Below are 13981 nucleotides of genomic sequence, written 5' to 3'. Positions count from 1 at the left end.
TAAAGGCTGGACAGGAAGATGAGCCTGGCTGCCTCATTCAGGATGGATTAGAGTGGAGGGAGTCTGGCGCAGGGGAGGCTGATCAGCAGCGAGTTGCAATAATCGAGCCGAGAGTGGATGAGGGCAACAGTCAGCTTTTTTAGCGTGTCCATGGAGAGAAAAGGGCATATTCCTGCCATGTTCTTGAGGTGCAGCTGACATGTTCAGGCATTCAGAGATTGGATATAGGCAGTAAAGGAGAGATCAGAGTTGAATATAACCCCAAGGCAGCGGGCGTGCTGTCTGGGAGTTATGGTGGTGCTACAAACTGAGATGGAGATGTCAGGATGAGGTCGGTTTGTAGAGGGCGGAAACAGGAGAAGGTTAGTTTTTGAGAGGTTCAGTTTTAGGTAGAGAGTGGACATAGTGTTAGAGACAGCGGACAGATAGTTGGTAGCGTTCTGGAGGAATGTTGCTGTGATGTCACGGGAAGAGGTGTATAGCTGGGTGTCGTCAATATAGAGATGGTACTGAAAGCCAAATCTGCTGATGGTCTGTCCAATGGGGGCTGTATAGATGGAGAAGAAGAGGGGGCCGAGGACCGAGCCCTGGGGGACCCAAACAGCAACCGAGCCCTGGGGGACCCCAACAGCAAGGGAAGGAGGAGCAGAGGTAGAGCCAGCAAAGCAGACACTGAAGTAGCGGTTGGATAGGTAGGAGGAGAACCAGGAAAGGGCAGGGTCCTTTAGTCCAATGGAGCGAAGTATACTGAGGAGGAGTTTGTGGTCAACAGTGTCAAATGCTGCAGAGAGATTGAGGCGATCAGTAGGAAGTAGTTGCCCCTCGATTTGTCCGTTAGGAGATCGTTTGACACTTTAGTCAGGACGGTTTCTGTCAAGTGTAGGAGGTGAAAGCTGGACTGTAGGGGGTCAAGAAGAGAGTTTTGTGAGAGACAGCTTATAAGGCAGGAGTAAACCAGGCGATCTAGTAGTTTGGAGATGAAGGGGAGGTTGGAAATGGGTCGGTAGTTGGCAGCACCAGTTGAGTCAAGAGTCGGTTTCTTTAGCAGTGGGGATATGATAGCATGTTTGATTGAAGAGGGGAAGATGCCAGAGGTCAGAGAAAGATTAAATATAGTGGTGAGGTGGGAGATGACCACGGGGAGAGGGACCAGAGGAGGTGTGAGGGAAGAGAGTCGCTAGCGCAGGTGGTGCGGTGAGCAGAGAAAAGCAATCTGGAGACTTCTTCCTCTGTCGCTAGTCTGAGTACAGAGAGTAAGTAGGAGCTAGATGCAGTACTGACGAGACTGGGGTCAGGGCTAGTCTGGGATTGGGAGGTTACTTCCTGCCGGATGTCGTCAATTTTCTTTTTTAAGTAAGCAGCCAGCTCTTCAGCACTGAGATCCGTCACTGGGGACTGCAATTTTGGGCTGAGAAGGGAGTGGAAAGTGTCAAAGAGTGCATCCACAAAATTGTATTTGCGGATGCACTGCAGATCTTCTTCACCCATTGACTTCTATTGAGCTTGTTCACATGGAATCCGCACTAAAATGGAGCATACTGCGATTCGTTTTTCTGCAACAACCGGTACGCAAATCAAAACCACATGCCTAAATTCAGTTGTGGATGCCAATGCTTCCCTATAGGCACTTTGAATTGCGGATCTTCCGTGTGGGTGACCCATGCAGATTCCGCAAAACAAATCAGCCCGTGGACATTAGGCCTTAGCGTGCCGCTCAATGCATTGAGCGGCGACTTTCAGTGGTGACACCAGGGACGGAGGAGGTAAGTATAATACTTACATCCCTAAACTCAGTGGGTCACCTACTTTTAGCTCATAAACTTAGCTTATAGGGCTAAAAGTAGCAGATTCCCTCTAAGTTTGATAACTAGGCTCTCCTTTCTTGAATAAATAAAGCGGTGGTCCTCCTGGCACCTTCTGTCATTATTGATATTGTTTTTTTAGTTGCACCTCCTTCCCCCCAGTTTTAAGCCTGTATCCCCACAGTCTGGCTGTCCTATGTTTTTTTAGTTTGCTGCTGTATCTGACTGAAACAATTCTGATCAGTTTCATGGGCTGGTTCTTTATTGCTCATTGACTTCTCAGAAACAACATGTACCTGTTATCCTCTGTGCACCCTTTGCTACAGTTAGCACACAATAGATGGCTTATAAGTTGTGTGCTGAGTTTTCTAGTGGCACTCCCTACGTATTTACTTTTCACTGGGCATTTAAGGCCATCTTATGTTTCATAACTGGCATAAACTCTTCTTGATTCTTTCTGTGCATTTCCTGGGTAAGTAGCAGAGCTCTACTTTATTTACAGCCTGGCAAATCCTGCAATGCAGCAGCTAGGATAAAGCCTATAAAAACTGAAGGGTACAGCATGTATCACAGATTGTTTACCAGCCTAGATTGCCAATTACCTTAGGTCACACATGTTGCTCTGACTACAGGACTGGCACATAGGCAGTTCAGCAGCAGCACTTGCTGAGGCTTGGCAGTGCTGGGTTAATTCCAGGATGAATAGCAATATATTTTTGGCACGGCACTTGCTTAGATCTGCAGTGTAGAGAACACAAGCGCAGACTATCATCAGCTCTGACAGGCTGTGTGCATGCTGGAGGCTGGGTGCTGCTGCTGTACATGGGAGCAGTCTTAGGGGAGCCCTGGAGGCCCCGCTTCACTAAAGGTAAGGGGATTTATAGGAAAACCGAGGAAGCCGCAGCTCTGCTGTCCGCACATGGGAATAGGCTGTAATCTATGTGCCTAATGAACCTGTCATTGTTTCCATCCTCCCATAAAATAGAGTGGATCTGCATTCGTTATCTCCATTATCTTTCCTTCTATTTCTCTATAGGAGCCTCCTTTTTAAAATTATTTCATCCCAAACAATTAAGGACTGCATTTGCTACATTTATATTAGCTTGATGGTTTCTGCATTCATTGTTATGTGGGATGTGTCACATAGCATCTCCTATAAGGACAATATCACAGAAAAGACTGGGACATACAACGAATTCATTTATTTGTCAATACTTCTTATTAAGCAGAGTTGTCTAGAATGGTTAGAATAGCAGATTGCACACATCACTGTATTATGGCTTTATATAACCACTAACTTGTACAGAGACTGAATACTGTCTGTGAGACATGTAGTATCTCAGGGAACCTCTAATTTCATACAATGGCATAAAGCACCGTTTTACAGGGATATTCTCCCCAGAGCATGGCAGGGAACAGCTGTCATGTGCAACAATTGTGCATATATATATATATATATATATATATATATATATAGGCACCATACAGTGCCTTACAAATTCTCTACGACTCTGTACTAATGAGCCATAGGAGCTGTGTGTGCTACCATACAGACTCTGTACGTACAGCTCTGCCGTCTGCATTGAGACTAAGGTATTGCTTGCACAGTGCAGTTGTTGCATACTTATTGCACTTGAGTTTTAGATTTTTAGCCAAACCGTGAATGCCTCCTCCAAACTCTGCAAGCATATATCCGCAGCTGAAGTCCTGCATATGATCACGGAAGCGAATTGTGTATGGTTGCGTATACATGCAGTTTTACGTGCAGATGTACCGTGTTGGATAGTGTATTGTCCGCGCGGAAGTACAGAAAGCATGCAGGGAATGACATCAGAAAGTTGCCCAACCCCCTGGAAACCCCCTTCTATCGCTCAGGCGATATTCTCTTGTGCTGTTGTGGTAAGAGATGTTCTGAGAGCCTTCATAATGGGATACCACTCTCTAGGCACGGCTGGTTTATACTACTTTTTTGAAAGTAGTATAAACCATTTAAAGAAAAGAAAAAACATTTCTTGTGGAAAAAGAGCCCAGAAGAACAAGCGGAAGTTGCAGACAGCAGTCTGGATGGGGTATTACTCCCCAAACTCTGTCCTGCATTGTCTGCACACAAATCCCTGCTTTCTTTATACCATTTATTATCTGTTCTCCTAGCAACATAAGTACAAATTCACATCCATACAAAATGTAATTGCATATGTACCGCAGATTGAATGCATCCATAGAGATCAATGGAGCTTATACATGCGGAATCTGCTGTAAAATAGAGCAGGCTGTGATTTTTCTTCCACTCGTGGAATCCGCAATTCCTAGCTGCAACCTGTAGCAAATCAACAATGGTTGAATGCACCCTCTGACACACTTTAGCTGATAGCACTTTAATAGTGGCCTAGCTTCAGAATCTATCAGTCCCTGTTCCAACATCCACCTGTAGATACGGTAGTAATCTTACTGTTTGGTCACCTGTTTACCTTTAGTTAACCTATAAGAATATATTGTTTGAGTTGATATTTAAATAGAAGCTTCCTAACATAGGTTTTTTTTCAGCTTTAATACTATGTCCATCTAGTTCAGCCTATTACCCAGAGAAAAGCAAAAAAAAAACCACGAGGTAGAAGCCAATTTTCCTTATTTAAGGGGAAAAAAATCCTTCCTCATCTCAATTCTGGCAATCGTAATAATCCCTGGATCAACAACCTTTCTGAGTAATCATTGACAATAACATGTAATATTGTAATGCTCAAGAAAGACGTCCAGGCCCCTCTTAAACTCTCTTATAGGATTTCACCATCACTATGTCGTTTAGGCAGAGCGTTCCATAGTCTCACTGTTCCTACAGTAAAGAACCCCCTACTATGTTGATGTAGAAACCTTCTTTCCCCTAGACGTAGAGGATGCCCCCTCGTTACTGACATAATCCTGGGTATAAATAGATCATGGGAGAGATATCTCTATTGTCCCCTGATATATTTATACATAGTTGCCCACCTTTGTACCCGCTCAAGCTCTGATATGTCCTTCTCGAGTATCGGTGCCCAAAACTGTACACAATATTCCATGTGTAGTCTGACCAGTGACTTGTAAAGAGAAAAATTGGGGTACGAGTTCCCCAACACAAAAAGTTGACTTTAAACTGCCAGGTAGTCAGAGAAAATGAAAAATGATGGGAGTTAGCAGAATCTGGTTAAGTGTTCCCAAAAAATTCTTTAGAGCAGAGCCTTTACTCACTGGGCTAAGCAGCAGCATAACATAAATTCTGACCCGTGCATCACAGGATGTGGATAGGCAAGCTGGAACAGACTGTCCTCCGCTGGATGATAGTGAGAACCAACCAGGATGTACAAGCCATCTCACGGTCTGAGCCCCGGCAAGCAGCGCTATACTGTAGGATAGACTCAGCAGGAAAAGCTAACGGGGGAGTGCACTCCTCAGGCTCCAGGGACTGCAGTAACAGCTACAGCCCTTAGTTCGCATGCACCTGACGTCGCAGTCTAGGACCATAGTGGTGGCCGCAATCACGGTACCACAGTGCACCAGAGGGTCTTCCTGGCACAGCTCAGGACCCTCCGATCTAGAAGAGACACTTCTGCATCTGGACCTCGCAGGCCACATAAAACCACGTGGCGGGTCACATTCAGCCCGCAGACCTTGAGTTTGACACATGTGGTCTAGGGATTCTTATATAGGCCATGAAGTGCTCCCTGGGAAAAAGCCATGCAAATGGGTGATGGAATAATCCCCTACAGCGCCACCTATTGGAATGGTACCTACCTTCTCAGCCAATATCCAGTCTTTTAACAGGCTTTACGATATGCTAGGAATATAAGACAAACCAGAATATCCATGTACATAGAGGGTTATTGCTCCTTATCAGTGTACAGTGTACAACCTGTTAAAGGGTTAGATATTGTCTCATAGGGTAGTGACCACTCCTATGTAAGACTTCCCAAACCTTTGTGGTGATCTTCAGAAGGAGAAACATTACCTCCACCCCCCCCCCCCCCTGCGAATTACACCGATGGCCTTTTATTTAAGGTACCTTTACACAGCCTGTTGTTTGCCTGAATAATCGCCTAAATCCCCCCCCCCCCCCCCCCCGACAGGGCATTGAGCAAAAGGTCGCTCAGTTGTCGCTAGCTGTTCTATTCCAGCTCACTAAAATGGACTGACTTCTTAGTGACTTCTTGTAAATGTGTAAAGCACAGGAGCGCTAGTCGCTGGTACAGCTATTAGGTGATTATGTAACGGTACCCTTAGCCAGCCAGAATCCTACTGCCTACTATACAATAACCCCAAAACGGTTATATTTATGTGGATATTCTGGCTCCGCTAATATCCCTAATCATATTGCAAGACCTGTTAAAAGGTCAGGCATTGAGTCATAGGGTAGCCACTAAGTTAAAGCAAATCTGCTATGATAACAGATTCTTAAGTGAAGTTGTCTTGGATGCAGTCATGCAGGCTAAAAGTCCAAAATAATTAACATACAGTACATATTTCCATTAGGAACCCTCAAATGCTGGTAGTGGCCTCCTAAACAAGGACAAGCAGCACAACCTGCGATGACGAGATGATTACAATGTATCAGTGGATGATTTGTACCATATATTTCCAGCTGTAATTAAAACCATTCCTGGAAATCTGGCAGTTTAAACGACCATAAAATGATTGTTCCATTATAGGTTTGAGCCTCAATTTGTTGTATTCACGTTACAGTCTGTCTGTTCTAATTAGTATTCTTCAAGGATTTCTAAAGCTTACTAGCCAAGGTCTTAGTTGTACCGCACCATATTGTGCTTTCCCTTTCCAAATGTATTCATAATAAGGGACTAGGGTAAAAGCTTCTAACAGTATGGTCGTACAGCGATATATGATACAGTTTTCATAATAGGTGGCAATAAGCATTTTGAGTTATTTGAAATTTAAGCCCTGTGCTATGATGAGCCATGATTTTGAACAAACTTGGTTAAATCCTGTTATACTTCAACTATTAAAGAAGACTTGTCAGCACTCCAGACATGCCGATTTAATAAGTATTCTTAATGAAATAACAATTGAAGAGCATAATTTCTTAGAACTCTATTGTGCCATTGCTGTTACTCACCCTATAAATATATTTATTTCTTTTACTTGTTTATATAGTGCATAGATATTTCGCAGCGCTCTACACAGATTACCATCACTTGCATTGAGCCCTGTCCCCATAGGAGCTCACAATCTACATTTGCCTATTAGTATGTTTTTGGAGTGTGTGTGGGGGAAGCCATGTTCCCAGAGGAAACTCTCACAAGCACAGGTAGAGCATACAAACTCAATGCAGATGTTGGATTTGAGCCTAGGACCCCAGTGCTAACTACTGAGCCACTGTGCTGCCCTATAAATTTATGAATTAATTGACAATTGGTTACCAGTTGGGGGCATGTTCAGAGCCAGATCTGCCATGAGACAAGGTAAGCATCTCATCTCAACTTGTTGCCTCTAAGAGAGTAGCGTGATGCGCCCGCTGTGTCTGGCCTGCTAACATCAGTGCCTTCTAGCACAACCAGCAGCCACTCTTACTCCCTTGTTGTCCGGTCTTGCTGTCAGAGTAGCTGTACCAGTGTTCCGCCCACTTCATTAACTTCAGCGGCTAACACCTGTCACTCCTGCCTTCATGGACTGCTCATACTGTTGGTGATCTTAAATGGATAATTAGAAAGGTGCAATTAATTGCAAGCATGTTTCCATCTAAACAAAGAATAACTACATAGCATCTTGCAGTACATTTCAGCTTTATGACCTATATTATCACTCTTTGGGTGCGGTAATGGCTCAACAATACAATTTGATTGTATAGTTCATACAGTCATAATAAAAAGGAATAAAAAAAGCTGTAAGTCTCTTGCTGCCTAACCCCCTCCTTAGCATATTCTGTTCTTCAGAACATTAATGATGTAACACGCTTCTAGGAAACTACTTATGTAACATTTAAAGCCAAGCTGCAGAAACATCGAGCTTACTCATGCATCAAGAGCTGAATATGGGAGAGAGACTATAGTAAGCTCTGTGGGATTTAGAACCATATATTCATAGTCTGCGACCCTACACAGCAGATTTGCCTGCTTACTAGGATTTGTTTACCAGGAGAACATTGCTGTTGTGAAGAAAAGGTAAGGGGATATTAAGCAATATTGACTTCAATGTCACAGACCTCAGAATAGATCAAAAGCATACAGTTAGGCCTGTTTCACATCCGCGTTGGAACCTCCAGCACGCGGTTCCGTCACAGATGTGGCTCAAAATACTGAAAGTTCCGTCCAAAAGTTGGGCGGAAAGCAGGCGAACCCCACTATAGTCAATTGCGTCCATCCAGTGCTATTCGGTTTGATCCAGAGGCTGAACCATTCGGCCGTTGGGATTCCCTGAATGGAGCAGGAAAGCAGAATTCCCAAGGCAGATTTGAAACCACCATTACATTATTATAATAATCCTTGTACAGTACACCTCTTTTCACAATTTGGAGTAGACCTATACTACAATGACAAAGAATTGATGCCATACTCGTAGTATTGTATAGAGCATTACATTAAAGATCAGAGTATCTGTCCGGTAATACCATTGCTGTTTCATGGTGAGAGGCAAGATAGTGTGCGGTTTTATGGCAATATTATCATAATGAATTAGTCAGTTTTATTTTCTGTAACTCTTCATCTATGTTGTAGTTATGGCATATTGTATCACATATTGTATACATTTTTCTGTATTAAAGGGAACCTGTCAGCTTGAACATGCAGGCAGTATGTTACAGAGCGGGGGGAGCTGATCAGACTGTTACAGTATATGCTTTTGTGGGAAAATATTCAGTATGAATGTCCGTGCACATGGGTGATTAAAAAGTTGTGCTCGAGATTCTTGGGAGCAACTCGCATCAAAGAGCACTCGGACATCCCATCTGTGGGCTGTCCAATGTGCTGAACATTGACTATTCTCGTCCGAATATTGGACAAGAGTAGGACATGCTGAGATTGGTTTTTTTTCACTTGGATCAGTCTAAGAAAAAAAAGCCTGTGTGAATACACCAATCCAAATGCATGGATTGTATTTCTGTTCGATTGTCAGACAGAAATATCATCCGTGTGCATGTACCCTAGCTTGTATTTTACTCATTTTAATCTCTGATGTTTCTGGGTTTAACCCTTTCCAATCCACTGTATGACCTCTGAAGACATTGTGATTTAAGGCTGTACAGCTCCGATGCTGGAAGACGTCCGTCGGGGTTCTCTTACTGTATATTGCCAGCCTCTCTGCTGTCGGAGCCTATTCAACATGTCACCTCATGCAGTACTGGCTTTAGCAAGCATATAGCGCCATTGTATAACAGCAGAAAAAGGAAACCGAGGATAGAAATTGGATTGGAAAGGGTTAATGGTTCAGTGGGCACTAAAAAAAGCACTTTAAGTTCAGAATGAGCGGAGATTAAAATGAGTAAAACACAAGTTATACTGAGTTTTTTTCACAAACCAATATATTAATCTGCTCAGCAACATCTGCTCTGTAAGATGCTGCCTGCAGAATTAATGGCATGTTCGATGTAACATTTCGCTTCAATTCATTTTTTGATTGGTTGTCTCCATTAAAGAAAACTGGTTTGCAGAAATGTTTCATATAAGTTTTTTCCCCATAAGCATGTGGCAACTTTAGCCCACTTCTAAATAAGAGCCCCATCCTAGATACTTACAATATACAGTGGGTCCGGAAAGTCCTTCACTTTTTTGATATTTTGTTAAGCTGTGGCCTTGTGCAAACTAAAAAAAATTCAAGGTCCTCCTCATCCTTCTGCAGTCAAAACCCCATAATGACAATGTGAAAACAGAATGTTAAAAATCCTTTTAATTCTTTTTTCTAAATTAAAAACTAACATTTTGCATTATTCAGACTCTTTGGTATGACACTTGACATTTAGCTCTGGGGGCTTTCCATTTCTCTTGATCATCTTTGAGATGTTTCTACACTGTGTTAAATTCAGTGGATTGGACATAATTTTAAAAGGCACACAGGTTTATATATAACATTTCGCAGCTCACAATGCATAAGAGAGTCAAAACCAATCTATGAGGAAGAAAGAACTGGCTGTAGAGCTCACAGACAGGATTGTGTGGAGGCACTGATCTGGAGAAGGCTACAAAAATTTTTTTGTAGCTATAAAAGTTCTCAAGAGCACAGTGGTCTCCATAATTTTTAAATGGGAGAAGGTCATCTATCACTGCAGCACTCCACCAATCTAGGTTTTATAGCAGAGTGGCCAGAAAGAAGCCTCTCCTCAGTAAAAGACACATGAAACCCCGCCTGGAGTTTCCCAAAAAATACCTAAAGCACTCACAGACTGTTAATGACTCCGTGAATGTCCTTGAGTGGCCCAGCCAGAGCCTGACTTGACCCTAATCAAACATCTCTGGAGCGACCTGAAAATGGCTGCCCATAGATGATCTCCATCCAAACTGACAGAGTATCTGCAGAGAAGAATGGCAGAAAATATCAAAATCTAGGTGTGCGAACATGGAATATTGAAGGCAGTAATTGCTGCCAAAGGTGCTTCAACTAACTACTGAGTTGTGAATACTTATGTCAATACAAAATGTTAATTTTTGATTAAAAAAAAAATATATATAAAAAGTGAAGGGGTCTGTACCTCTAAATTGGTCATATAGTGACCAAACAATACCACTATGCCAGGACTAAATAATGCTGCAGCAAGAGCGTACATACTATATAGGCAGACCATGCAACTGATATGGGGTCATAGGAGATAGGGGGCTATAGCTTTGATTGCACCATCCCTTTTGCTACTGGGCAGCAAGAACATATGCAGGACCTTACTTCAAAGATGAACTACATTGTTAGCAAACAAGGACATGGAGAACTGAAGGGCATGAAATAGGAAACAAAACACCAGGCCGTCTTGTCCTGGGTAGACTATAATTGGGACCCCATCTCTTCTATGTACACCACTGTGCTGCAGTGATCTAAGACCTCATCACCATCTGCAAATCTTACCACAACATAGTGACTGAATCAGAGTACTTATCATTACTGATTAATACCACCACCATAGATTGACCTGTTATTACCACCATTCACACTCAGAGGAAGAATATACAACAACTAAGTGTAATGACTCACATTTAAGGTCATCTCTGACTGTAGTTGTTCACTTTTCCATTAGCCCAAACCAGAAAGAAGACTTCTCTCAGCTAGATCATGCCTGTAGAGTTTGCTACATAGATATCTGTGGGCCATACTTTTACCTAACCCATGCCCAGGGTTGCCAACCTGAATTGTTTGTTTCCATGGACAACTTATGCGAAATCTCTAACCACCAGTCTTAAAAAGTTTACGGACGCATCTAATATTGTTCACGGGCCCTAAAAAAGTGTCTCCTATTTTTACTAACCGTCCAGCAATTTCTGGACAGCTGGCAACCCTGCCCACGCCCTCCTCCCCAAAGATTGCCCTCCACTACAGCCACAAGCCACTTGCTACCAATTGTTAGTGAAAGTATTTGTATAAATGTCGCTTATTGCATTGCAGGTTCCTAGAGGAAACCATAAAGAACAATGACTCGTGAAGATGAATTACCGGATTGGCAGACTTCTCAAGAATTTTATGAGAAATATGAGCCCAAAGAGATTCTGGGAAGGTAAAGATTTATTAAGGAACAAAAGTATGATACTAAATATTCTAATCATAGGGCTCCTTCACACTGGCGAGCTCAATATCGGACCGTGATTCACTTGCCACCATGTGAAAGCCCCATGGATGCAAAGTGCTTTCATGTGAAAACAGCCTCGCATCACTACGGGGATGAAGGGAATTCCCACTGCGGCTGTCACTACCGGCCCCATTGAAAACAATCAGTGATCTCACAGAAAGATAGGACATGCTACAATGTGTTTCTCGCATCGCATCACGGTGCCATGCAGGAAAATATCACTAATGTGTATGAACCACTGGGATAACTATAGAGGATGCAGGGGATGCGGTTGCACCTGGGCCCAGGAGCCTTAGGGGGCCCATAAGGCCTCTCTCCTCCATATAGGGAGCCCAGTACTATGACTAAAGCGTTATGGTTGGGGGCCCTGTTACAGGTTTTGCATTGGGGCCCAGATGCTTCAAGTTACACCTCTGGTAGGAACCCATTCAAAAGAATAGGTTTCAGATTTGTGCATCTTGAAATGCACGAATCTCATTTGATTTTCTCGCCAGTGTGAAGGCAGCCTAAAAGGAGTAATCCCAACATGGCCATTTATGGCACGCTCACAGGATAAACTATAAATGTCTGATAGATATGAGTGTCACTTCTAGAACCTGAATATATATGGAGAATGGTGGTCTGCTGATTCCTGACTCACATCTAGGTAGAGAATGAATGAAGAGGTGCACGACTATCAGCTTTCACTTCTGTGGGAGTTATTTAACCCTTTCGTTATCATTATTTGTGCTCCTGTGTCCAGGTTGCATTCTGCAGTTCTAGTATCCCCACTTTCAAAAAATCATGTTTTTTTTCTTTAATTTTCCCGGTGACATAGCTATATGGGGGCTTGTTTTTTGTGGGATGAGTTGTATTTTTCAATGGCATCATTTAACGTATCGTATAAGGTATTGGAAGATGTTTAAACATTTTTAAGTGGGGTGAAAACTTTAGTATTTGGCTACTGTACGGGAAGAGTTACAGCACGAAAGAGGAATTGGCAATAAAAAAAACCAAAAAAAAAACCAATGTATTTATATGTGTGTGTGTGTGTACAGATGTGTCCACCCTTACCTTGGTTCCAGTTTGGGTAAAGCAATCCTCCAGTTTCTGGACAAAATTCTGTCCCGGGAGAGGGGTATAGTACCTTCAGATGTTTTTCTCTGCTGCCCCTCCGATTTTCCGGTTCCTGGTCCTGCTGTCAGTTCTCCAGGATGGATAAAACAATCTTCAGACTACCCAATCCCCCACAGTACATTAGTAGTGTTAGACTACCGATGCACTACCTCTGCTCTCTGATTAGCCAGAGCTGCTCACCTGATCAGCCTTGGCCAATCAGATAGTTAGAAAATTGCTGTGGCCATCTTACATGCCTGAAAACAGGGCCCATAACTGGCAAATTGGAGGGGTGGCAGAGAAGAACACCTGCAGGTCATATAACCCTGTCCTGTCACTGGACAGAATTTTATCCTGAAACTGGAGAGTCACTTTAAGGACTTCAGTTTTTCATGAAATCAATACAATACGATATCATGACATGCTAGCAAAATTCTTGAAATCTGTTAGACACAACACAACCACTAGGTGGCCTCAACAAACACATACAAGATAAAGATCTCATGACTGAATATCACAAAACCACATTTTGAGAAGCTGATTATTTTGTGACACAAGTATGTGAACATATCCAGCTAAGAGGACGGTAAGGAAGGCTTCATACACACATGAATGGTCTACACTTTCAATTTACTTGTTGACACTTTTTTGTACTTTTTGTAGAGGGGTCAGCAGTGTGGTACGTCGTTGTATCTACAAAGCCACCAGGGAGGATTTTGCTGTCAAGATTATTGATATCACTGGTGACCATTTGACAGCAGAGGAAATTAAAGAACTTCGAGATGCTACCATCAAAGAGATTGACATACTGAAGAAGGTCTCAGGACAGCAGAATGTCAGTGAGTAAGAAAGCAGAGGCTTGCAGAAATACTTTGTATACATTATGTGATGTACAATGTAAATATGTGTATTACTTTGGCCACAAACAGCCACAGCCTGAAGGTTAATGGGTAAAAAATATGTTGAGCTCCAAAGCATTCACAGGTATTCTCAATAGCCAGATGTTCCATCCTAGTGAATGAGATTTTTAAAAATCTCCTTTAAATAGCAGTCGGAAGTGTGTTGTTAGAGCTTGCTGCATTGACTTAAAGGGAAACTCCGACCAAACTAAAGATTCCCATATGTTCCATTAAGATATCCCAAGTGCCCATGTTGTTGTAACGTTTAAATCAATGAGGTATTCATATTTATGCCCAGTGCCTCAGATTTCCCAAGGTTGATATTAAAATTCGACAGCTCCCCAAAAGTATCAAATATAGATATGAATTCGGGGATCTCTGAAATATTGTCAGACATAATAATTTAAAGCTTGTCTGCAAATGCAGCTGTTTTATAGTAT

The 13981-nt window shown here is 42.6% G+C and overlaps 1 protein-coding gene across 2 annotated transcripts in view; it reads left to right on the top strand.

Moving 5' to 3' along the window:
* The first annotated feature begins 2549 nt into the window (after positions 1 to 2549).
* Positions 2550 to 13981, top strand: part of PHKG1 (phosphorylase kinase catalytic subunit gamma 1) — a 38714-nt gene continuing 27282 nt past the window's right edge. Inside the window, exons 1-3 of one of the 2 annotated variants that reach the window (XM_066576119.1) lie at positions 2550 to 2670; positions 11367 to 11475; positions 13306 to 13481. In XM_066576119.1, coding sequence (XP_066432216.1) covers positions 11393 to 11475; positions 13306 to 13481 — 259 coding nt within the window. In that variant the 5' untranslated portion in view covers positions 2550 to 2670; positions 11367 to 11392. Of the gene's footprint in view, positions 2671 to 7818; positions 7949 to 11366; positions 11476 to 13305; positions 13482 to 13981 lie in introns of those variants that run through there. The other variant, XM_066576129.1, reaches the window with a different exon arrangement.

The sequence above is a fragment of the Eleutherodactylus coqui genome, chromosome 1 (assembly GCF_035609145.1).
Source record: "Eleutherodactylus coqui strain aEleCoq1 chromosome 1, aEleCoq1.hap1, whole genome shotgun sequence".
Lineage (NCBI taxonomy): Eukaryota > Metazoa > Chordata > Amphibia > Anura > Eleutherodactylidae > Eleutherodactylus > Eleutherodactylus coqui.
This window is presented reverse-complemented; position numbering and strand designations above follow the sequence as displayed.